This window comes from Cheilinus undulatus, linkage group 2 (assembly GCF_018320785.1).
Source record: "Cheilinus undulatus linkage group 2, ASM1832078v1, whole genome shotgun sequence".
In the NCBI taxonomy this organism is placed as follows: Eukaryota; Metazoa; Chordata; class Actinopteri; order Labriformes; family Labridae; genus Cheilinus; species Cheilinus undulatus.
In genome coordinates this window covers 10,130,002-10,154,718 of record NC_054866.1, presented here as the reverse complement: position 1 = coordinate 10,154,718, position 24,717 = coordinate 10,130,002, and the positions used below count along the sequence as shown (strand labels likewise).

Here is a 24,717-nt window from a genome sequence, read left to right as displayed (position 1 = left end):
GGTTTTTTGGGGAGAAATATATAAATATCTACGCCACTTCCGCCGTTTGCCACTCCATCACTTTATGTCCTTCTGCAGCTGCAATGATCAACATGAAAGGTGAGGATCGAAGCATTTACAGAGGGTTAATAGACACATGAATGCAGAACCAGGAAACTAATACACAGCTCCTTTTCCCTTCTTTCTCTTACAGCTCTTATTTTGCTTTTCCTGCTTCACTCTGCTGTTGCCTTCACTCAATTTGCCTGGAAGCCAAAGAAAGGCAAAGAGCCAGGCAGCGGTGAGAAATACTCCATGTGTCTGCATATATTCTGTTCTGCATATATATATATATACATATATATATATATATATGTATATATATATATATCTCTGTGTTCAGATTTTTACAGGAAACAGGGTACTTGTACCTGCCTGAAGACCATCCAAAAGCTAAACACGTTGCAGGCGTACTTTAACTCAAGTCTGGCTGAGCTGCAAGAAGAATACTCAAAGACAAAGGACAAACTTGAAAGCATTAAAGGTAAGCGACAATTTAAACGAAATTTTTCAGAGTTTAAAAGGGAATTTTGGACACAAATGTAAGGAGGAGTTAAACCTGCTGCACCAATGCTACTTTTTCTCGTGAATGGTTGTTCTTTTTGTGCCCCTCCAGCTGACCGCACTGCCCTCTCTGTGGCTCTGTTTAAGAGTGGTCCTTTTAAGTGTTTCGGTCCACACGGCACAGAGAAGACTATCGTCTATGAAAAGGTCTTCTTTGACATGGGTGATAGCTACAATTCAGACACTGGTGTCTTCACCGCGCCCTGCTCCGGTGTCTACAGCCTGGCTTTCACCATCTACAGTGACGCTGGTTCTCCCGGGGGCGACCTGAAAGCCTGCGCCAGCCTGCAGGTCAACGGTGAGGACATGGTCGGCTCAACGGACCAGAATGTGTACGATCAAGAAGACAGTTCCTCCACTGTCATGGTCGTCTTCCTTAAACACAATGATAGCGTGTCAGTGAGCCTTCCTAAGAATTGTTATCTCTGCGATGACGGGAATCATTATAACACTTTTAGTGTTTTCTTGCTCTTCGCTGCCGACCATGATTCTGAAAAAATATTATAGAGAGATTTAAAATTAATCCGAGCCTTATTTGGGTTTTGAGTCTGGGGGCACAATTAGAAACTGCAATGTGAAATCAATTAGTCTAGCTCTGCCTTAGCTCCTTGTGCTCTCTTTTTAAGGAAATTTGGGAAGATCAATAGAGAAAACCTGTCCAGTTACAGTAAAAAAAACATGATCTGATTAAGGCTGATATTGAGGAAATGATCATTTCTACACTGAGGAGGTTGTTGACTTTTACAGTGTTTGAATTTTTTATTTTTTACTGAAACTTGTAAAGGTATGACCTGTTTGAATAAATGCATGTCCACTCTAAGTCATTAATGTACAACATTTAAATAAAGCACTTTAATGTCAAAGGTTGTATGAAATGTCATTACTTTAGTCATGACAGAAGATTACATTCAACGCAGTATAAAAAAGTCAGACAAATGATCACTGTTATTGTTTTAAATTCTTTTTAATGCTACTGTTTTAAAAGACTATCTAAGCAAGAATGGATGCTGTCAACACAACTAATTAGAGACTTACATTTAGGTATTTGGACAGCCACAGATTGTTATAATTTTCACTACAATGGATTGAAGAAATAACCCCAATTCCAAAAAAGTTGGGGTGATGTAAAACAAACAAACAAACAAACAAACAAAAAAAAACCCATAATGCAATGATTTGCAAATCTCATAAACCCACATGTTATTCATAATACAACAGAAAACATATCAGGTGTTAAAAATGAGATTTCATTTCATGAAAAAATAATAGCTTATTTTGAATTTGATGGGCACAACACATTTCAAACAAGTAGGGACAGGAAAAGGAAGTCATACTTATAAACAGCTGGAGGAGTATTTACTGCTATTAAGCTTAATTGGCAACCAGTCAGTAACATGACTAGGTATAAAGGGGGCATTTTATAGAGGCAGAGTCTCAGAAGTTTAAATAGCCAGGGGTTTACCAAACTGCAAAAAAAAAAACCTATCCAAAAATTGTGGAACAGTCTTGGGAAAAATGCTCCTCAGCATAAAATTGGGTAGAATTGTAATATCCCACCATCTATAGTGCATAATATCGTTTAAAGATTCTGAGAATCTGGAGAAATCTCTGTGTGCAAGAGACAAGGCTGAAGGTCAGTATTGGATGCTTGTGATCTTCAGGCCCCTCAGGCAGCACTTCGTTCCTAACAGGCTTGATTCTGTACTGGAAATCACTGCATGGGCTCAGGAGCACTTCCAGAAATCAACACAGGTCGCCACGCCATCCACAAATGCAAGCCTAATCTGTATCATGCAAAGAAGATGCCATACGCATGTGAACACGATCCTCTCTGGGCCAAAGCTCATTTAAAATGGACTGAGGCAAAATGGAATACTGTTCTGTGGTCAGATGAATAAAAATTTGAAATTCTTTTTGGAAACCACAGACGGCATGCCTTGTGAACTAAAGGTAAGAGTTATAATACAGCTTGTTAATTTAAAAGCCTGCCTCTCTGATGGTATGGGGTAACATTAGTGCCTACGGCGTGGGCAGCTTAAACATGTAAAAAGGCACTATCAATGCTGAAAAGTGTATGGAGTTTTTAGAACAACATGTGCTCCCATCTAGACAACATCTCTTTCAGGGAAGGCCTTGCATATTTCAGCATAGGATGCTAAACCAAAAACAAGATGTGTAACTTGCCCACATCAAAGGCACAAATGCAACTGCATACCATCAGAGATGCAGGCTTTTGAGCTGTGCACTGATAAGCTTGATGGTCCCTCTTTTCATTATTCCACTGCACATTCTGGCCATGGTTTCCAAAAATAATTTCACATTTTGATTCATCTGACCGCAGAGCAGTTTTCTATTTCTCCTCAGTCCAACTTAAATAAGATGTGGCCCAGAGGATCATGTTCACATACATATGGCTTCTTCTTTGCATGATACAGCTTTAACTTACATTTATGGATGGCACAGTGAACTGTGTTGACAGACAATGATTTCTGGAAGTGCTCCTGAGCCCATGCAGTGATTTCCAGTACAGAATCATGCCTGTTTTTAATGCTGGCTGCCTGAGGGTCCAGAAATTACAAGCATCCAATATTGACCTTCAACCTTGTCCCTTGCACACAGGGGAGATTTCTCCAGATTTTCAGAATCTTGTGATTCAGTATATTGTACTGTAAATGTAAATGTTTGTTCAAATTGCTCATAATTTTACACCAAAGAACACTTTTCTAAGGTTGTTCCACAATTTTAAGTTGCAGTATTTAAACAAATGACCTCTGCCCATTTTTACGTCTGAGAGACACTGCCTCCGTAAAATGTCCCTTTTATACCCAGTCATGTTACTGACCTGTTGCTCTTCAAACTAATGAGTTGTTTTTATCATAACCTCCACCAAGGAGGTTATGTGATTGGCAGGGTTTGTTAGTTTGTTTGTTAGCAACATAACTTAAAAAGTTATGGACGGATTTTGATGAAATTTTCAGGAAATGTCAGAAATGGAATAAGGAAGAACTGATTAAATTTTGGGAGTGATCCGGATCACCGTCTGGATCCAGGAATTTTTAAAGGGTTCTTTACTATTAGGAGATAGGGCTAATGGCAGAGGTCTGTGCTCTCCTTGTGCTTTTCTAGTTACCACTTAATTTTCCCTCCTTTTGTCATCCTGTGCCTACATTTTTTTATTGTGTTGCTACCAGCAAATTCAGAACGAGAATTTTTTTTCTTGAATGCAAAAAATCTCAGTTTCAACATCTTACACAACATCCCAACTTTTTTGGTATTGGGATTGTATTTCTTTGCCCAAAAATACTCCATTCGTGGCAAAAGTACATGGATGTTTTTTTGTTTTACAACTCGCCATCTTGGTTATTCACAGGTTGAAATGATTACTGAGGACTTCTGAAATGATTACAGGCTGTAAGAATGTCTCCAGGTTTTACATGTTGTCTCTCTATTGAGGCTGAGGGTGATCAAAGGTGTCAAAGATCCCTAATAGCTTTTTTGTAGGTCAGTAAAAAGGGACTGTAACTTCTCAGTTTAATCCCCTCTAATGAAGAATATGATACACGTTCAGCTCCATATCAAACTATCTCAGACAGCCATAGTTCGGACCATTATGCTGAAATTCAAAGCTCTGGTTTGAAATCACATCTGAGGTCAGGTCAGTGTATCCATCGTGTTCCTGTAGGGGATTTATCCTCTAGACTGGTCTGTTTTGAAGGGATGTGTGAAAGCAGATATGAAAACACCCGATACGCCCCGGCCTCCTTCTAGCAGATAAGGCAATTCTGAAGAACCAGGCCAGCTGACTTGGGACTCTATAGATGGAGGTGGTCATCTAGTAAACACAGACAATGGACGACCCCAGAGGCCAGCGAGTCTTTTAAGAAAGCTGTGAACATGGGATACTCCCTGTTATCTAATAGGACAAGTGGAACAAGAAGACCAGAAACAAATGCCTGTTAAAATTCAGGTTAGCAGAAAATTGACCCTGCAACACCGGCTTCAGCTTGAGTCAAAGACCTGGTTGTAAAATCCTACAGTTGCTTCATAAAGCACTAAAATGAACAGATATTTATATATCAGATATTCTGGTTCCTTATGACTTTGACAGGTCTACTAACTGTTCCCAGAATAAGAACCAAGTAGAGTAAGGCAGTGTTTAGCTCCTATGCTCCCCACCTGTGGAAAAAACTACCAGAGAGCTCGAGGCTGTCTAGCATTTAAAGGCATGCGTAAAACTTTATTTTTACCAATGTCCAAAATGAAAAAATTCAAAAATTCATCTTGGCTGACATCAGTATCGATACAGACGTACAAATGCAGTCCAGACCTAAAAATTTAAGGCACTTTATAGCTAAAGGATGAACAAAGAAACAGACTTTTGTCTTTAACACCAGAAAACACCATGGGAGGACATTTTGACTGCTAGATTACAAACTCTTATCTCTGATGATGGGTATGCAGTACTGACAGAATTACATTTATTGCAGTGGGATATGTATTTTTGTATGTGTCTGTCTGATTGACTCTACTTTCAGAGCCATAACATTCAAAATTGCACTATGAGTGGGGTTTAGTTGTTGATTTAGTTTTTACTAGAACTGGACAACATCTCTGTATGAAATAAAGACTAAAAACAACCCTGAAAGCTTTCTATGTTGGGAAAGATATTTTTGCTCTTTTACCAACCGGCACTGGCATGAGTATGTGATAGGGATAGGGACTTTTGTCAGAACTGGACATTTCTTCATAAAACAAACAGGGCAACGCTGAAAGCTTTCTGTGACAGAAGAGGTATTTTCACTCTTCTGCTGACCTGTTTTGACATGAGAGTGTGATAGCTTCGGGGGAAAGGGTTCGCTGTTGTGAGTGGTTGCATACAGGACCTGCTAGTGGAGGGATTAACTCACACTTAGGCCTGCTGAAATGCCAGACTGAATTTTGTATTCTGGCAGTGATTAGTTTTTTGGGTGTATAATTTAGTTGTCCCTTATGTCTGTGGGTTGGGAATTGAAGGACCCTCAAAGTGTAAAACATAAAGCCCTGTTGGCAGGAAACAGCAAACCTGAAACACCAGATTGACTGAAAATATATCACACTCATCTGGGAATGCTCTCACAGAAAATTTGGGAAGGGCAGGACTTCTCAGAAAAACTTCAGAAAGTGATGTTCTGTCTGTCACATTCATGACAGGCTATCAGAGTGACAAATGACGCTGCCTTATAGTCGAGCTTCATGCAAAATTGATGCCAATGACGCTGGAGAGACAAGCAAAAACAGCTTCTATGTAAAGACAAGCTTTCAGTTTGACTCTTTCAGCTTGTTATAAAAAGAAATGTAGGCCGGCTCGGATGAAATTGCTGTTGTCCTACAGCTACATACGAGCTAACAGCCACTGCAGCAGCAGGCCCTGGATACATTGAAAACCCCCCCGTTGTGATCGCAAAATCATGCCGGAGCAGACCAGGAGTAGAGCAGAAACACCTTTTCTGTCACAGAAGGCTTTCTGTGTGGCCTTCTGCACTTGTTTTAATAAAGAAATGTCCTCCAGTTCTGACAAAAGTGCCACTGTGGCTAATTCCAAGCTAACCACTCCACTAGGAGTCATTGTATCCAAGCATTCACACAACAACTAACCCCCTTATCACATACTTGTGCCAATGCAGGTCTACAGAAGAGCAAAAGCATCTTCCCAACAGGGTTGTTTTTAGTCTATTTCATACAGAAAAGTGGTCCAGTTCTAGTAAAATGGACGCACTGTTAAAGCTAGACCTGAGGTATTTACTGCAGTGGAGGCAGACATTACCAGTGGCTGTCAGTACAACTAAACCCCGCCCACAGCGCAACTCTGAATGTCATGGCCCTGAAAGTATAGTCAGTTAGACACATGCAGACCCATGTGTAGGGCTGACCGCAGTGGACAGCCAAAAACTCCTTATCCTCCTGGATTCTTTGTCTTTGGACCATAAGATAGCATGTCTTTGTAAAATTCTTGGAAACTGGTTTTGATAAAGACAATAAAAGATTGCAGCTTTGTGTCATCTTCGAATAATACTGTCCCACAGTACAAGGTCATTTCTGTTAGATAACACTGGAGTCCACCTTCATATCTCAGCCCACAATCAATAAATCTGTTTCCTCAGTATTCAAAGGGACAGAAGTTATGGGAACATGCAGTATTGTCTGTGTTGGTCCATCTATGAGAACCAGGCAGTGCTGCTCATTGTTCTCAGATGTAGGCCTTATCAATAGACTGATAGCATTACCTATGAGCTCTTTTTTTATTTCCATCCTCAGGGACCTGCCAACAATCTTCTCCATATCAGCTTTTCAGAAGCTGCTGTCCTCTGAAAGGAAGGCAATGGGACACCCCTGTCCTAATAAGGGCCATTATGGTCCCAACAAAGACTGCTGACAGTCGTGATGTGATTGATACTTGTTCTTTTACACTAGAGGAAACTATGTCAGTGGGAGTCTATTACTCTCTTTGTTGACAGGACTGTGGTGTTGGTGTTTGGCCGTGAAATGTGTGCGTGTTTGTTTGTGTGTATGAAAGGAGGCGGAGCTTCTGACCTTCATCGCGTCACTGGGAGGGTCAGCCGCGCTGCTAAGACCCTAAAACTTTACACTATTTAAAAATCCTGCTCTGTTTTCAGAACAGCTCGGTGTAGTCTTTAAGAAGGAGAGGGAGGAAGAAACACAGTAAGTTCTATTCACTTATTCAATCACATTGATTAGTTACTATAATCACCAAAATTAGTTAATGAAGCTTTAAACTCCAGAGAAAAGCTGCCTTTGAGAGGAAAGCTTTGAGTTGAATGGTGATATCTTATTTTCTATGTATTTTTCTGCCAGTTATTTTGTATGAATTTGAGTAAAATGACACAAATTGCTGATGTGTAGAATAGTAAAAAATATATATAACTTTGTGTCCTGTTGATATGCACCTTTATATCCCCTATCCTCTCTCTTCAGTGTGATATTTCAGTTTGTTAATTGAGTTCCATTTCTAAAATTATGTTTTCACTTTGTTCTTATGGGGTACTGAATGTAGCTTAATGAGAAAAGCAATTTTTTTATAGTAGCATTAGACTGCAACATAAAAAAAAAAAAATTGAAAAAGTGACCATGGACATGTTGTTTAACCAGGCCATTGCATTTAGCAGAAAGAAGTATGCCACTGACACTGTGGGTCGTATCGTTTTACTCAGTTAACTAGAGAGGTATGCTATCAGGGGAATGGTATTCAAGAGTTCGATTCATTTTCTCCATACTGGATTTGATTATAAGCCATAATGTCAGAAGTGTCCAAGTTAGACGTACCTCGAGCTACCTGAGTGTGAGACAAAATGTGCACCTAAACAAGACGTTTCAGGAAAAGCATCGTTTATTAGTGATATCAAGCAAGAATACAACAGTGACCACAATCCACAGTGACGTCTCTGATTTGTGAGGCCTGCTTTAACCATGGAAATGTCTTGTGCACTTACTGTCAGCTCTTGGTGACAACGATACATGCCGCCATGATATTAAAGCAATCTATACACAAACAATGCAATATTGCAACAAGGGTTGTCAAAAACAACGATTAGAAATCATGAATAAGTAATAAATCATGGTTAATTAATCTCATCTTTTGCTGCATTCTGAGATTTGACTATTTTGCATTTCTAACTGCTTTTGTCATCTTTAACTGATTATTGACTTCCTATTGGATACTGACCTGCTTTTCCATAGGGAGGACAAAAAGAACACTGGGTAGAGTCAACTTTATGACATTAGTTGAACCACAAATAAAGGCCCTTTGATTGAAAGGGTAACTATTTAGTACTAAAAAGGTAAATGTTTGATTTCACAAGGTGCAGATGCCTCTGACCTTTCCACTATTTTGTCTTGAAATGAGACATTAAGGAGCAGCAGCAAACTTATTTTATAGCACTGTGGCTGCAGGGAGGCATGGCAATTAATGCAGCTCAAGAAAACTATTGCACTAAATATGGACCTTATCCCACCACAATTAATGTAGCCTATTAATGCTACACTTTCATTTCATGACAAACTCTGAGTGGTCACAGTTTTAGACCATCACTTGAACAATAACAAAAACTCTGCACTGTTGTATATACTCAGTGTACATAATCCCGTAATGTTGTATATATGTGCTCTTACTTTTTACTTTACAATTTTTCCTTTGCTTCTAAGCCTAATTTATGTTGTACAGATGTATATATCTTAGTTTCACGCTTATTTAAGTTCTGTGGTTTTTGTACAAGAGAGCAAAAGTTACCGGAGTCAAATTCCTTGTATGTGCACACATACTTGGCCAATAAAGCTGATTCTGATTCTGATTTTGAATGTGAAAACCAAAATCAAGATAAATGTCGAAAGAAGGACCCATAGACTATAGGAGAACTGGAAAAAGCCTGTGTGATGTCAGCCATTTGATTACAGTAGGCGGACTCAAACAGCTCTCGAAGCCAATCTTTGGCGGCCTCCTTATTGAAATCACTGTCTCACCTGAACTTTGGATCAACCTACAGCAGACAAGAGCCCGCCCACTGAGCTCAACTTCCTGTCACCTAAGCTATCACTAAAGCTAGCCTTGTTGTGATAGAATCTGCCTGTCAAGCTATCTATCAATCATATGAGACATGACAATCTGTGCGCAGTGAGGTTTTCCTATGATAGTCGTACAGAAACAAAAAAAAATCAACCCCCGGTCCAGTGAAAGCATATGAAGACATTAGCTAATGAGACACATTTCCTTTGTTGGCCCATGCTGTAAACCAGTTCATTTCTAGTGTAAAAACGGCTTTTTAACATGTATTGTGTACGTGACTTCCAGTGTTCCTGCAGCCAGCATAAGTGGACACTCGGGGTATTGCAATTTTTTGCACTTCTGCATTGACTTCATTTTTCAGGGCTGCTTGGAAGGACCATGTATAGCCTAAAAATTAAAGAACTATCATTCACAATGAATAAAGGAATCACAATAAATCATAGGATATGTAGTCCATCTGTTTAAAAATATTTAAACAGTCTTGTATCTTGTTTTTGCAGGTCATTTTTTAACCAAATCAAATGTTCTGTGGTCATGGGTATTTAAGCTGCTAATTGGCTTCATACCTGGATTGAAAATGTTGATATATGTAAAGATGCCAATGCTAATTTTGAATGTCAAATTTACTCCACAAACCAGAGCTGTTGAGGTTCTGTATAACAGGCAGGAAATCACAAATAAAGGTTGAGAAAAGTAAGAACACATTTACATTAATGTGGCGTTCCCCAAGGGTCAACAGTAGGCCCCAAATCATTTCCTCTTTATCTAAATGATTTCTGCAGCGTATCAATGCAGTAAAATTTGCTCTTTATGCAGACGATACTCTCTTGTTTCTCTCTGGAGTACATTTGCAGAAGAAATGGCTACATTAGAGCTCTGGTTTGACCTAAAAAAATGATCATGACATTTGAATTAAATAAATTTGTGTCATTTGGAAATCCTTGGATAAACACAGAGAGAAAGAGGATATTAAAATAAACTTCAATGTATGACCACAAAAATCTGCTGGAAACGCCACATAAAATAAATTCAAACCAAGCTTTCTGTCTGGGTTGTAAAGCACCACACACTTCACTGGTTTTCCCTTATTTAACTTACTGTGCTGAGGTCTGAGGTAACACATAGAAAAGCACCCTGCAGTCATTAAAAGATAGCAATAAGAAAATTAATAATGCAGGATATCCTATACACACTAACTTGTTTTTAAAGTTGAATGGTAAATAAGGAGTAAGATAAATAAATGTGAAATTCATCTTGCCCCTTTTCAAATATGCCCTATTTTTTATGCTCGCTATGTTATCTGACAGGGTCATTGAGTTTACTTTTTCATTGTTTATTTATTTATTTATTTATTTTGGTGTATTTGTATTTAAATTTTGCTGACATGCTTGAAATAAAGATATCAAACCTGCAGTTTACTTTTGCTTTGTTAGCGGAAATGTCTGCCTTCAGTTATTTGCATGTAATGTGATAATAACAGAATAAGACTGGAAAATGATGTGTTTTCTGCTCAGAAAGCCACAATAATTGCAAATTTAATTTTAAGCTGATTTGAAACGAAGTATACAGCTAACCACCCACAGGTTCACTGGAGTCAATACTGTAGTCAAAAGTACGGCTCATAAACAGATATGAATCGATCTACAGGCAGAATTTATCATTAAACTGCTGCTGAGCGTTGTATCTAGTTAAAGTGGAATAACTACCAACTGAATCCTATCTTTCAGATGTTTGTGGTTGCAGTTTTGATCCTGCTGAGGTCGCTGTTTCTCTGTGGCCATGTGGAGGCGGGGTCCAGCTATTTTGAGGAGCTGAAGTCTACTGCATGTAAGTAATACAACCTACCATCTTATTCATCGTACACCTAACACACTGAATGTATGAACCAGCTGTACATTTCAGGGAATGCTTTCCACCTTTATGTCCTGGGGTTGATTATGACCTGTAATATAAAACTTTTCTGACAATGAATATGTACTTTTTTTAGTCTAAAAATGACATGGTTAGTTCCTAGAAACACCCTTTAAAAAACAATTCATGTTCAGTTCTTACAATGAATCAGGATGGTTTTATAAAAATGTATAACATTTGTTGTCTTGGAGGGTCAAAAATAAACCAGGGGTGCTATGATTATAACTCTGGCTGACATAATTTAAAATGTGTCCTAAATTTGACACTGAAACAAGGTGTAGTTTTGTGTTAATGAGGTATATTGAAATGCAGGGGCCAGCTGGGGGACAGTAGGTGAAGAACACCCATCAGGAATCAGTGAGAATGGAAGAAAGTTAGAACGTAACCCAGTGATCATCAACTAGTGGCCCAAGGGCCTTATCAGGCCCCCCAAAGCTTCTCATCCCAGAGGATTATTAAATACAAATGTGAGAAGTGAAAAAAGATGTTGTGGTTTAAGGATATCTTTTGGATTTAAATGACAGCAGCTGTTAAATCCATCCTAAAAACAAAACTGAAACAGTTTTACCCAAAATTACTTAAGATGTAATCTTTTACAGAAGTCCATGTGTCAGCCATTTTTAAATACAAAAAAAAAAGATTGGCCGAAATGTCACAAAAAAGGCTGGAGGAGATGAAAACGGGTTATAGAGTGGCAGAAATGAGTGGCAAGTATCAAAATGGTTGTGGATTGGTACAAATGGACACAAGTTGGCAGGAAAAGTGGTGAAAAGAGGCTCAAAAGTGGCAAGAAAGGGTAAAAGTGGAAAAAAGGGGTAAAAAATATCAAACATTGGTTAAAAGTCACAAACATGTTGCAAAAATGTCCGGGTAAAGTAGTGAAAAGGATTAAAGAGTGAAGAAAGGGTGTTAGACAGTGGCAAAATTTGGTTTAGAGGTAAAAGTTATCATAAATGGGTTAAGACTGGCAAAAATGTTGCAAAAATGGCCGGGGGAGAAAACATAAATGGGTTGAGAGGTAAAAATAAGCAGAAAGTGGCAAGATATACATATAAAACTAGAAAAGCACTCAGAGTCTCACCCATGGTCCCACTGGACAACTGAAAGTCATGGCAGAAGTTGAATATTCCTCTATTCCTCCCAGCACTGTGAGTATTCTCACTACAATTCTCTGTCTTTCTCTCCTTTACGCTCTGACTCCTCTCCTCAACCGGCCGTGCAATTCCAACTCTATAAACTCCAAAACTTTGAATAGAAACACACCTAAACACGCTGCTGGGATTGAAGTTACTCATGTCTGCCATCTCCTGGTGTAAAGTGGTAACAGTGCAGACCACTGCCATTAGCTCTATCTCCAAATGGTAAAGAATCCTTTAAAAAATTCTGGATCCAGACGGTGATCTGGATCAGTCCTAAAATCGAATCAGTTCTTCCTTATGCCATTTCTGACATTTCCTGAAAACTTCATGAAAATCCATCCATGACTTTTTGAGATTTGTTGCTAACAAACTAACAAACGAACAAACCCTCCTCCTCACATAACCTCCCTGGCAGAGGTAAAAATTAGGTCTGGCAGAAATGTTACAAAGATGGACATAAAGAGGTTAGAAGGATAAAATGGATAAAAGAGTGGTACAAAAGGGTTAAAAAATGTGCAGGCAAAGTTGTAGAAATGGATTAAAGAATGGCCAAAAATGGTGAAAGAGGCAAAAAGCTGCAAAAAGTATAAAGAATGGGTTAAAAGTGACAAGAATATTGAAAAAAAAAATGGCCTAGTAAAGTAATGAATGGGGTGGAAGAATAGTTTAATAAGCAGAACGTGGAGTGGCAAAAATGTTGCAGAAACGGCTGAGTAAAGCAGTGAAAAGGGGTTATAAGGAGTCAAAAATGGTTAACACTGGTGCTAAATCAGAATTGGGGAGGGCCCATTCTCAGTGTTTTTCAGTCACTTCTGTGGGCAGACCTGCCTCATTGTGGTCTGCATTATAGGTAATAGTGCTGGATCTCACTGTTAATGCCTAAAAATGTCATTCTTTGAAAGAAAACAATACAATATGTTAATAAGGCTAAAATATTTATTTGATTTTTATTGATTTGAAAGACCGGCCCCCACAGTCTCTGTCAAACCTAAATCTGGCCTTAGTGCAAATGTACTTGATGACCCCTGAGGTAACCTATGGTGAAGACAGATTTTAGATCCTCCTCCTCTAGATGATTGATGGAGGCTTAAATCATATCTGCTGCAGTGAGCTTCAAAAGTTCTTTCCTGGATGTGCCACTACTTTAGGGATTCAAAAGTACCTCGAAATTTATTTAACTCAATCTGAACAGTTGGCACCGCTGTACACATTGTGAACTCTGATGAACTGGTTGAACTTTTCTATGCAGGAATTACTTCCACATTTACACAAAGAGAAAAGACTGTAATGGAAGAATAAAGTTGGGAAAAAGCTGTACCACAGAAACGGGTGATAAATTATACATGTACTTCATAAGGACGCAAAGCACGCAGAATCAGTTTTGATTTTGGTGAGATTATTTGCTCCCCTTAAATGATTGGGGTTAGCTGTCATCATCAATCTTTCAAAATAGTTCCAAAACGGATTGCAAACTTAAAAACAAGGAATAATCTTCATTAAATGGGCTTGGGGGAAAATGAAATAACAGAATTTAGTGAAACTTTGCATCATCATGCTTTAAAAACAATGGAACACGGATGGATTATATTTGACCCACAAGGACAACAAACATGCCGTCCAAACAAAGACAACACAAGGCCTTTAAAGAGCCAGTCTGGTCATATGGAGCAATATGGATATAAACAGATAAAGTAAAACATATTTGGTGGTCATGTTGAGCATCTGTGACACAGAATCTCTATTCACCTTTTTTTAAAAAACCTTTCTCTCCATTTCTTCATCTCATTCCAGTGTCAATGGACAAACCTCTGAACTGTTACAAGTGGGACTGCAAGTGTGCTTTCGAGCGCCAGCGTAGCTGCTGCTGTGGCGCCAATGAGTTGTATGCTCTTGAGGACGATACCTATGAAAAGATTAAAAGTCTGTGGTATGATATCAGCATGCTGAAGTACAGTGTCCTGGGGCTCACAGGTAAGCACACCTATCAGTCTATCCGTTCCTTAAATGTTTTCTAAGACACTTCACAAAAAGAGTTAGGGTCTCATTTATAAATATAAATGGGGTCTGAGGTTTGGATACGCCACTTCTGGCTCAAGGGGAATGGAGGAACGTTAGAACGTAACCCACTGGGGGAAACTGGTGATACACAAAGTGAGATGGTGAAGTGAAGCCAGTTTGTATATTAATGCATCTGAAACATTTTATTTAAATAAATTCAAAACACAATCCACAAACTCATTGGCAGACAGTTACATGCTTGCAGTTAGTGAGCAATATTTTACATCCAAATATGGAAATGTGTTAATAAATGTCTTAAAAAGAAACAAAAAAACCCCATACATTTCATGATCAAAGTCTCACTTTCATTCATCCAAACAAAATGTGCTATCTTTTAAGTCGTGTATCAGATCCAGATGAAAATTAACCTGGCACGCCAGATGGATTTGTTCACACATCCATCTGGTAAACCACTCATATACAGCAATTTGGAAATGGCAGAGGCTTTGAAAAAAAACTCGAAGGGTGATTGGTTGAACATTCTGTCAGTCACATCTTTAAGGGCCAATCAGAGCAACAAAACACTTGACATAGCCGCTAACAAGGAGTAAACTCCATAGAGAACTGCATAATGGAATCAGGGCGACTGTAGACATGTCAGTACACGACTTTTGTCATTTCTGAAAAGAAAACAACTCACTGCTGTTCTTTGTTCTTCTTTTAACAAAGAAATGTCAAGTTCTGCTAAAACTGGCGCTTTAGCAGCATCCATACTAATGTCTTCTGCCATAATTGCACTGGCCTCTTGTTGCTGCTTGCTTACGTCACGACTCCGTCGCGCCCCAAAGTACTGTCCCTCGTTGCTGATTGGTCCTGTCACTTTCTAACCGGGCCCAAACGGTTCAAATGGGAGCTTTGCAAGATGAATTTGCCAATGAGAAACACAGAAACGGGCGAATCCATCTGCTTTGCAAGGTTAGGAAAATCCTCCACCTCAGAAGATTGATCTGAGGCATCAGTGCTGTGGGACTCTGTGTCACTTTCTGGCAAGGAGAGTCACCGTCACTCCCTCTTCATCTGGAAAACCCAGTCCTTTAAAAAAAAAGTCCTTTTCCCCTCCCTCCTCTCAGTGCCAAACTGCTCACTTTCTGTACATTTTTTTAAATCTTAAAGTGGGCAGAGTTTGCTCTTAGTTCGGGGTTCAGTTAAACTTTAAACTTTTAATTTGTGTGCATTTCTCATACTTTTGAGGGTTTGAGATGCTTATAATGAATAATAAACAATCAAAATAAATTCTGATTTTTTTTTTATCAAATTGCAACGATTTTAATTAAGTTAACCTCATTTTAATTAAATCAGTTCAAAACTTATCAGTTATTTTCTTAAACTCTAATGTATTTTTATCACCTTATATTGGAATTCATGAGTTGTTATGAACTACACTTTCATCATTTAATTTTTGTTTCTTTTATGCTTCCTTGGCACAAATGTTAGATTCTGTCGTAACTTAAAACTTTAGTCCAGCTGGTGCTCAGTGTATGACTTTAAGTAGTTTGAACTTCCGGTTTCAAGCCTACAGTGATGGACTTTAGATTTCACCTAACTATAAATGTTTCTTTCTCACACTCAGAGAGCTACAAGATTTCCTTCAAGGCCACAATGGACCCGAGTATGGCCACACCTATTCCTGGCACTGAAGAACGTTGCTTTGGTCCCTTCAATTCAAATGTGCCGATTCCATACACCATTGTCTCCCTGAATGATGGCAACGGATACAACCCTTCTTGGGGTAGGAATCAAGCACGCACAAATGAAGAGAAGACCCAAAGACACAGTGTTAGCTTTACATGACATCCCAATATTAATATTACCTCACTGTGACTCTGTATCTTCCTCTCTAGGTGCCTTCACCGCTCCTATTTCTGGTGTTTATCACTTCTCCTTCACAGTCTACTCAACTGTGGCAAAAACAGAGCGCCTGTACCATAAAGTAAACCAAAAAAACACTTCGGATACACATGGATCCAGATTAGCATAAGCAGTATCCTAATTTTGCATGATTTTATACCTTTAGATTCAAATGATGAGGAATGGTGTTGTGATCGTCAGCGTGTGGGAAAACAATCGCGAAGATAGCGAAGACAGTGGCACTCAGGTAAACACGAAAAAACATTTCTTTTTCAATCAAATATTGGTTAGATTTCTTCCTTGGACATAATCTTACTTTTTTTTCTGTGCATGCTCTCAGGTCGCCATCCTGTATCTTCAGAAAGGAGATCAGGTTTACATGGAGCTGATGTCCGGGAGGAAGCTCTGTAACCACCTGCAGCACAACATCTTTACAGGCTACATGGTGTACCCCAGCCCTGATGACTACTATCATTAGCTAAGGATCTGGACCAACTAAACTTTGTCGCTCCATGTCCTTAAAAGAATCCATACATTTCTCCACAGCCCCCATAGATTTAGTAGAGCACAAGTTAAAGACTAACACACAGACAGACCTCTGCATATGTAGGCACTAATGATCTCACATCAGATAGGTACAGTCATATTTTTGTATAGCATGGAGAATAAAGATGCATTTTGAGATACTGTATTTCCATAAATGTGTCAATGAAATACCAGAACTTCAAATAATAGAAAAAGGAAGTGTGCTGCTCATTTATTCTATTTTTCATACTTTGTTTCATGGATAAATTTCACCTTCATCAGGGAAACCTCCCATACAATGGGCAGGACTTTTATAAAAATTCTTGGAAGGTGATTGGACGAACGTTCTGTCATATCCAGGATGGCCCAATCAGAGCAACCAGACCAAATGAGGTTGTATGTAGCTCCAGTGCTAACTAGGGGTTGCATGACTTGTGAATTTTTAAAGTCAACTTTCATGTGATAAAAGTCAACTCAACTTCGCCTAGTCACTGATGCAATCATGAATAAAATCTACAGGAGAAGAGAATAGTATAAAATAACCAATAACTTCTATATTTTGAAAATCATAACCCATATACTTCTAACAACATGCAGCTTAAAAATAATTTCTGGTGTGAGTCCAAGCAACAAAAGGTTGATATGGTATATAACATTGAATTTACAAAAAAACCTGATGCACTGTCACTAGATTTCTTGAGTGGCACATTATCTACCTACCTGCCATCTTCTTGGTGTCCATGGTTTCATTTTATGTTAATTAAGCCTTTATTCAACTCATTTAGACCTGAGGCCACCTATAAAATGCCCTCTAAAAACCTATTGCCATGATCAGTAAGAAAACACAGATATTTATAGTTTTAAGACTAGCTCAGTAGGTCAGCCTTGTGTAGTTAAAATTGGTGGGATGTTCCCTGGTAACTAACTTGTATTTGAACTTGTATTAACCATGAATTTGGTTTTATTAGTATTTAAGACCAAGTTAAGTTTCTGCAGACAAGATTAAAGTAGATTAAAGACTTAAAGGCCTGCAAAATTTATCACAGAAATTGTAGACATAAACAGGGAATCAAATAGGTCCTAAGACTAAATCTTGATGCACACCTTTAGGACCTCCAGAAAAGAAGAGGTGGCAAACCATGATGCTGCTTAGTTTGACATGCCAGTATGATGAAGCACATTTATCAGTAAACTGTGGACTACAGTGTCAAACCTTTTATGAATCAATAAAAAGAGCTACACATTAGGCATTGCAATGCCTAATCATGTGATGAGTGACTAGTCGACTTCAAGCAAAAAGAGTCATCACACATCAGTCGAGTCGACTGGTCGACCAGTCTATGCGGCCCCTTGTGCTAACCTGAGTTAAACTACTATTTTAACATCGGATCTTGTTCGTGCCAAAAATTCATGTCGAAGTCTATCTGAAGATGTGCAAAAAGCATCTTTGCTGCTAAAAGAAGCTTTCAGTGTGGCTCTTTGTTCTTGTTTTAATAAAGAAATGTGGTTGAGATTTGATTAAAACCATGCTTTTCTACAGCTACATCCAAGCTAATCGCTACCCTGGTGGCAGCCATTGCATTGTGCTTTGGAACCTACATCCCGTCATGTTGCATTACGGGGTGGGGCGGTCATGTTGGGGGCTAAGGTAGTAAACAAACAAAGGGTCTGAAAGAGATTCATGCAGCTCTCACTCAGACAAGGAAACTGTGTTAGGCAGAAGGTAAGACAGCATTTTGGTTTCATGGTCCACACCTGTGGAACAAGCTTTGGGAATACATGAGGTCTGCTACAACCGTGAGCTCATACATTTTTAAAAACATTTCTAGCTTTTAAAAACCCAGGACACTACCACGAGAATTGCTGTTTGGGAGGAAGAAGACTTGTTTGCATGAGTTGAGCTGAGAAGTCTAGTATTAAGTATTAAGCCAGTGTTTCTTGGAGCCCCCCTTACATGTACCTAAGAAAAGCAGCCCCCCCCCACCATCAAAAATTAACACAGATTTTAATTATTTCACTGATAAACCCTAAAAAAGGGATATGCACGCTTTCCCCCTAAGGTTGGGAACTACTGTATTAAGCCCTGCCTTTCATTTACAGGCAGACTATTGCATAATAGAACTTGTGGTGTTAACACTACTAAACCAGTTCAGACAAAGGCATCCTAGACCACCTCTGAATGCAGTCTGAGCTCTGAGGTTTTAAATCTTCTTCTGCAGGCCATAAGGAGCAAAAATGTCTTGCATTGAATATCACCACCGCTATCAAACTGTGTCTTTTACACACCCACAGACATATATCTCATATATTATATATATTCAATTTAAGTCCATCTCTTTGCAAACAAATCATCCTTAATGCTTAATCTGTGAGTTCCCTTTAGATTTACTGACTCATATTTCTCTGAGGGTCTAGTTTTTACAGCCTTTTGTTACTGGCTTCAGTTCTGTGATTCAGAGTATTCTGAATATGTTCTTACCTTTTTCTAGGACTTCTGAACATGATGTACACTGAGTGTTGTGTGTTTTTATCCAGGATTTATTTTCTTTTAATTTCACCTGCTGTTCTTTAGCTCCTTATCCAACACACGTACATACACAGATACGTCTCACACATGCAGATGCATCCATGAATGGAAATTGGTAGCAGCCAGAGGCTTGAATATCATCTGGGAATGATAACAGTGGGTCATAACATTCTGCTGCCAACATTTAACCGATGACAGCTGAGTATCCTTGTAAACCACCGCCTTTTATGGAGGCTCATTATAAATGATTATAAACCACAGACAGGCTGAGTGAGTGTCCTTCCGTTTAACACATAAACACATGATGTAAAAAGCTCACACATGCTCCACACATTTTCACACATCCAAACAGATACAGAGACCCTGACTTTAAACATTCACTGCAAGTGAGTCATTCAGAAAGGATGCTCGGATCTGCAGGAAGCACTGGATTGTGAGTCTGTAACTTAATGAGCAATACTTTAATTGTAAAATATGGTCTGGTGTCAAACAAACTGAACAGGCAAAAGAATCAGACTTTTCAGTGAAAACATGATTTACCTTTGCATCAAACTGAAACCAAACCAATCAACTAAAGCTTTCAAAAGATAAGCAATGATCTACAAATAGTGTTAGCACTACAGCAACAATGTAGAAAGAAGTGAGCTATTACGTACTCCACAAAGCTACCTGAGCTGCCTTTCTGTTGCTGTACCTCAGTTATGTTTTTGCCACTTAAGATGGATCATAATCTCTACCATCAAATTTGAGCTCTGATGCCCTCCAGACATTTCTGAGTGAAGACTAGATGCATCTCTCAGCTCTGCCCACCTCAACAGCTAACTTTGAATTTAGGAGTCTTATCAACAAAACCGTAGTTCACAAAGTGTTTTTACAAAACAACAAAGGTTAGATTCTCTCCCAGAGCCCGAGCTCGGTCCAAGGTGTCTCATGGTCTGAAACCAGGTCAGGTCAGGCTCTCCACACCCTACTCTTAGGTCCAAACTTGACTGGGCTCAAAGGGAATCAAAGATCATCCTGTCCGACAAGCCAGCATTACAATATTTACCATATATTTTTTTCGTCTATTTTTATTTTTTTTTCCTCTTTTCAAATTTTCTACCTCAGACCTACTGCACTAATTACAGGATGTGCTGCCCAGGTCTGTTGATCAAGTTTCTTTAATTAGGAAGTGTTTTAAAAATATACTCTTAACCTGAATGACATTGCTCCAAGTCTCTGCTCCAGGATCATCAGTCAAGCAAAGAGAGTTGGTTTCCCTCTAGGTCAGGTGTTTTCAAAGTGTGGGAAAGTGAGCCTCCACCAAGAGAAAATAATTTATTCTGTGGACCTCCACCTCCATTAAAAATCTAATTTTAACAACTATATTTTCAAACATTTATGTCTCATCTTTGAGCATGTTTATATTTCTGATATTTTGGTCTGCATGTGTTCTTACACATCCATCTTTCCCAATAAACTTATTGCCTATACCAGGGGTCCCCAAACTTTTCAGCCTGTGACCCCCAAAATAACACTAATGGAGACCGGGGACCCCTACGGTCACTAATGGTGCTTAAGGCGTGGCTGAACATAGCTGTGCCATATAAGAATAGTCATGTGCAGACCTAAATTTAAAGAATCAGAAAATCCCCCCACCACCTTTCAGAAAATGTGTGCTGAAACAAGCCGTTCTCAAATGTTCCCCTCATGATGTCATGTGGGGAGTTAGCCTGACCCCTAGGTTCAGTGGCCCTCCCCACTTGAAAGAAAGACCTGGGATGCTGGATAGCTCAGTGGGTTACCCTGCTGACTCTGGTCAGATTGATGGTTCAAATCCTGGTCAGAGCATAATCCATGTACAGTTTGGGCCTTTAGGCCAAGTCCTTAACCTTGGATGAAAGAGTCTGCTAAATGATATTGTCAGGACTGCCACATAAATTTCCTGAGAGGGGTATGGTCAGGGGCGGAGTCAGACGGCTCATTTACATTTAAAGCCACAGACACAGAAACCACTCGTTCTGAGCAGGGCTGAAACAGAGGGGGTTTTAGACATGCAATAATCCAATACTGGAGTGCTTTCTTCAGCAACAGTCTTCACAGGCATGTTTTGAGGGCCTCTGAGAACAATATCAACTTCTCTCAAAAGGGTAAAATATATCCCCTTTAAGGATTTTGTAAGCATTACTTTAATTTCAACACAAATTTCACAAGATGACCATGTTCTAGTTCAAATTGAACTAATTGTATGCATATAGTTCTACAAAAATGGGCAAAATATACAATTCAAAATCATTTAGAAATATTCTTTGTTTTTTGAAGGCATCTCGTGACCACCTCTTAGTGTCTCGCGACCCTCCTAGGGGTCTGGATCCCACTTTGGGAACCACTGGCCTATACAACCTGATTATTATGGTCTATGCTCTGATTTAGTGGGAACTATTAGTTTGCATCTGTGCATAACAGCAGATCATCCTCCACCCTCAACCTTGCCTGGTACACACTTTTGATCATTGTTGGTGAAGAATCTACTCCTGCACAAGCTGTTTTAGTGTTTACAGCTCTAAATGTCTTTTACCTTCAATGACCAAAATCCCTTTTACTGCCTGTCAAAAATCCCCTTGGTTTGGTCGCTAGACTGAATGTTTTGTCTTAGTATGACCCCAGGGTTTACAGCCTTATGCTTTCATTATCTTGTACATCTTTGCTTATTAATCACTGTGGCCGCAGCACCATCAGGACCAATGCAATCCATTACATCCTGACTTCAATAGTTGACTCTACATTAACCAGAAAAACCTGTTCAATTTGCCTAATGCACAGAAGAAGTTAGCAAAGCACATCCTTTTAGTAGTTTATGGTTTCAAGCCTCCCCTGAAGTCCCTTGGTGCCCCCCAGGGAAGGCCTGCCTCACATTTGCTCTAGGAGATTCAGCAAACGAGGAGGGCAAAGAACCAACCAAACTGATTGAGTTCATTATAGTGCCTTCAGGGTGTCATTCCCTTGAACAGCCAAGTAAAACCAAAGGTCTTTGCACAATGAGTCAGTTTTTCGTCCAAATTTTTGCATGTTGAAAACTAAAATCAAGTTCATGTTGTACTAATCACGTTTGCACACTTGTGCAGACATTTTCGTCCATCATTGTTTCTTCGAAACAGGTTTGATTTTATGCAAATTTTGTGACTGATGATTCAGATCAGCACATGCTGCTTCCTTCTTGCTTCCTCGTTTGTTCACCCTCGAGTAATTTCTCCTCTCTCTCTCTCCCACCCTTGTTCAAAAACTTCAGTTAAACACTGCAGTTTTCCAGCGTATTATGTGGATTTCAACCATGGAAATACAACACATGAAGGCAGAAGTTTGTTGTCACACCCACCCAGCAAGAGTGATTTTAAAGGAGTGACAGAGCCACAGGCTTGTCCTCACTGCTAATTTTCATTGCAGTATAAAACAATTTGCCACATTCGATGAATTTTTGCAGCGAATACAAATAAAGTGCAGCAGACTCGGTGTGCAAGGTTCGACTGCTAGATGTTTTTTTTTTTTTTGGATAGTGGAAGTAAAAAAAAACCTTTCAAAATCTTGTATTCCTTCTGCCATCAGGTTACTGTTGGGATTTAAAATGCATCGAATGTGGCAAGGGTTAGGGTTAGAGACTATGATGACTATGATTATTTTTAAATATGAAAGATTATAATAAAAATTAATATAAATGAATAAAATTATCAATCAAGGCTAACAGAAAACAGGGCATTACCCTGAATGAACAACAACCAAATGAGCTAAAATCAGACTCAGAATTGATACTTAAATAATAATATTATCGCTGGGTGATTGTTACAGTTATTAAAATTATCCACTGGTAAAACTTAAGAAAATATTTCAGACACAGTAAGACCTAAATATAAAAAATATCAGCGTAATAAAGGAATAGTCCCTTTTTAGATTGCAATAGAAATTTCAGAACAGAGATTCTACAAATAGTTTTTCTCACTGGTGCTGCCCTGTGGTGTGAAAATAATTTTCTAACAAAACACAACAACAAAAACTTTCTATTTAAAATGTCATGAAACATGAAATTACAATAAATCATTGCAGTCTTTCAACTTCCCTGCAGCAAATTTGATAGACATTCAACATAACTATGAAAATAATGAAAGCTTTAAAAAACAAAGATACACATTTAACATCTACTTTTTGTTGTACTATTAACAAACTCAGCAGCTCACCTAACAGGAGTTTAGTGCAGGAGTGTAATTAAATGAAGATAGAGAGGGGTGGAGGATATCACTGACTGTAGTGGAAGAGACCCTGGACTTACATGGAGTTGTTTGCCTGAACTATGATCGATCTGTTATTCTCCTTACTCCCATCCACTTCTATCCCTCCTACCCCCCCAAATCCTTCAACATCCCCCTTCTTCACCTCCTCATTCTCCCCCTCCTCCTCTCCTCTTTCATCTTATCTTTATCCCACTCTAGTCCTTTCCATTTCTCCATCCTGATCTCACTTTTCTCCTCCATCTTATCCTTCGGTTCTTGTTGTCTCTCTCTTTCCTTTCTATCTGTTTCATCACTGTCCTCCTTCACATTTATCTCATCCTTGCAGGACGTCACACATTGTCTGGAAATAAGAGCCGCCATTAAACAATGTGAAAAAAGCCAGATGTTAATATGCATGTTAATCCTGCATAATCCTGACATACAAAAAAGGCTAGATGTCTCCCAACTAATGCAAAAATACTCAGTCATGATGTTCAAAATGACCCGCTGGGCGCTGCATCAACACATAAAAAAGGAGCTGCATGATGATGAAGGAACTCTGTGCTGTACTTGCTGATTAATGTACACTGGAAAACACTTTCGAATTGACAGCGAAGTTCGCTGCACTCTCACTACGTCAGTAGTTCATCCAGGATCTCTCTCCTCTCCACTTACAATTAAAGAATAAACAATTTACTGGGAATACCGGCTGGTCAGGGAGCTTGGTTTGAATCTCAGCTACCTGCTAATCAGAGTAGGTCCTAGAATAACAGAGAAACTCATTTTCATTCATATATACCTCCTGCTCAGCACCTTGTTCCTATCATACTGTATTATTATCAACATTATTATTGTGCTACAGAAGACATGACTGCATCTCTTTCTTTCCCCTGGCAGATATCTGACTATAGGGAACTCTTTAAGGGACTGTAATGACATTATATTTAAATACATGCTACTTTGTGATGCGAAGGTTGCATGCCGGTTCAGCCATGGAAACCTGTTCATGATGGTCTTCTGCGTCATGGCTGAGTTGCTGTTGCTCCTAAACACTTCCACTTCTTAGTAATATCACTTACAGTTGACTGTGAAATATCCAGCAGGGATGAAATATGCGCTCTTCAGAACGACCCTTATTGTATCACAAATGTTTGCAGATGGAGACTGCATGGCCAGGTGCTCGATGTTTTACACCTGTGGCAACAGGTCTGATTTAAACACCTGAATTCAATAATTAACAGGTATGGCCAAATACTTTTGTCCATACAGTATATCTTACTGAGTAGTTTTAGCAAGTGGTGTGTGGCA

General features: G+C 39.0%; 1 protein-coding gene across 1 annotated transcript; it reads left to right on the top strand.

Moving 5' to 3' along the window:
- Positions 1-7,179: 7,179 nt before the first annotated feature.
- On the top strand, positions 7,180-16,805 carry cbln18 (cerebellin 18). Its single transcript, XM_041813063.1, has 7 exons — positions 7,180-7,302; positions 10,888-10,987; positions 14,002-14,181; positions 15,839-15,997; positions 16,110-16,198; positions 16,283-16,363; positions 16,457-16,805. The coding sequence occupies exons 2-7, from the start codon at positions 10,888-10,890 to the stop codon at positions 16,592-16,594; spliced, it is 747 nt and encodes a 248-aa protein (XP_041668997.1). The 5' UTR covers positions 7,180-7,302; the 3' UTR covers positions 16,595-16,805.
- Positions 16,806-24,717: the final 7,912 nt, after the last annotated feature.

Excerpts from the sequence above, each read along its gene's own strand:
- cbln18 (XM_041813063.1), top strand. The coding sequence starts at position 10,888 with ATGTTTGTGGTTGCAGTTTTGATCCTGCTGAGGTCGCTGTTTCTCTGT. Across the intron at positions 14,182-15,838 it reads CAGTGTCCTGGGGCTCACAG|AGAGCTACAAGATTTCCTTC; the intron begins GTAAGCACACCT and ends TCTCACACTCAG. Across the intron at positions 16,364-16,456 it reads GCGAAGACAGTGGCACTCAG|GTCGCCATCCTGTATCTTCA; the intron begins GTAAACACGAAA and ends GCATGCTCTCAG.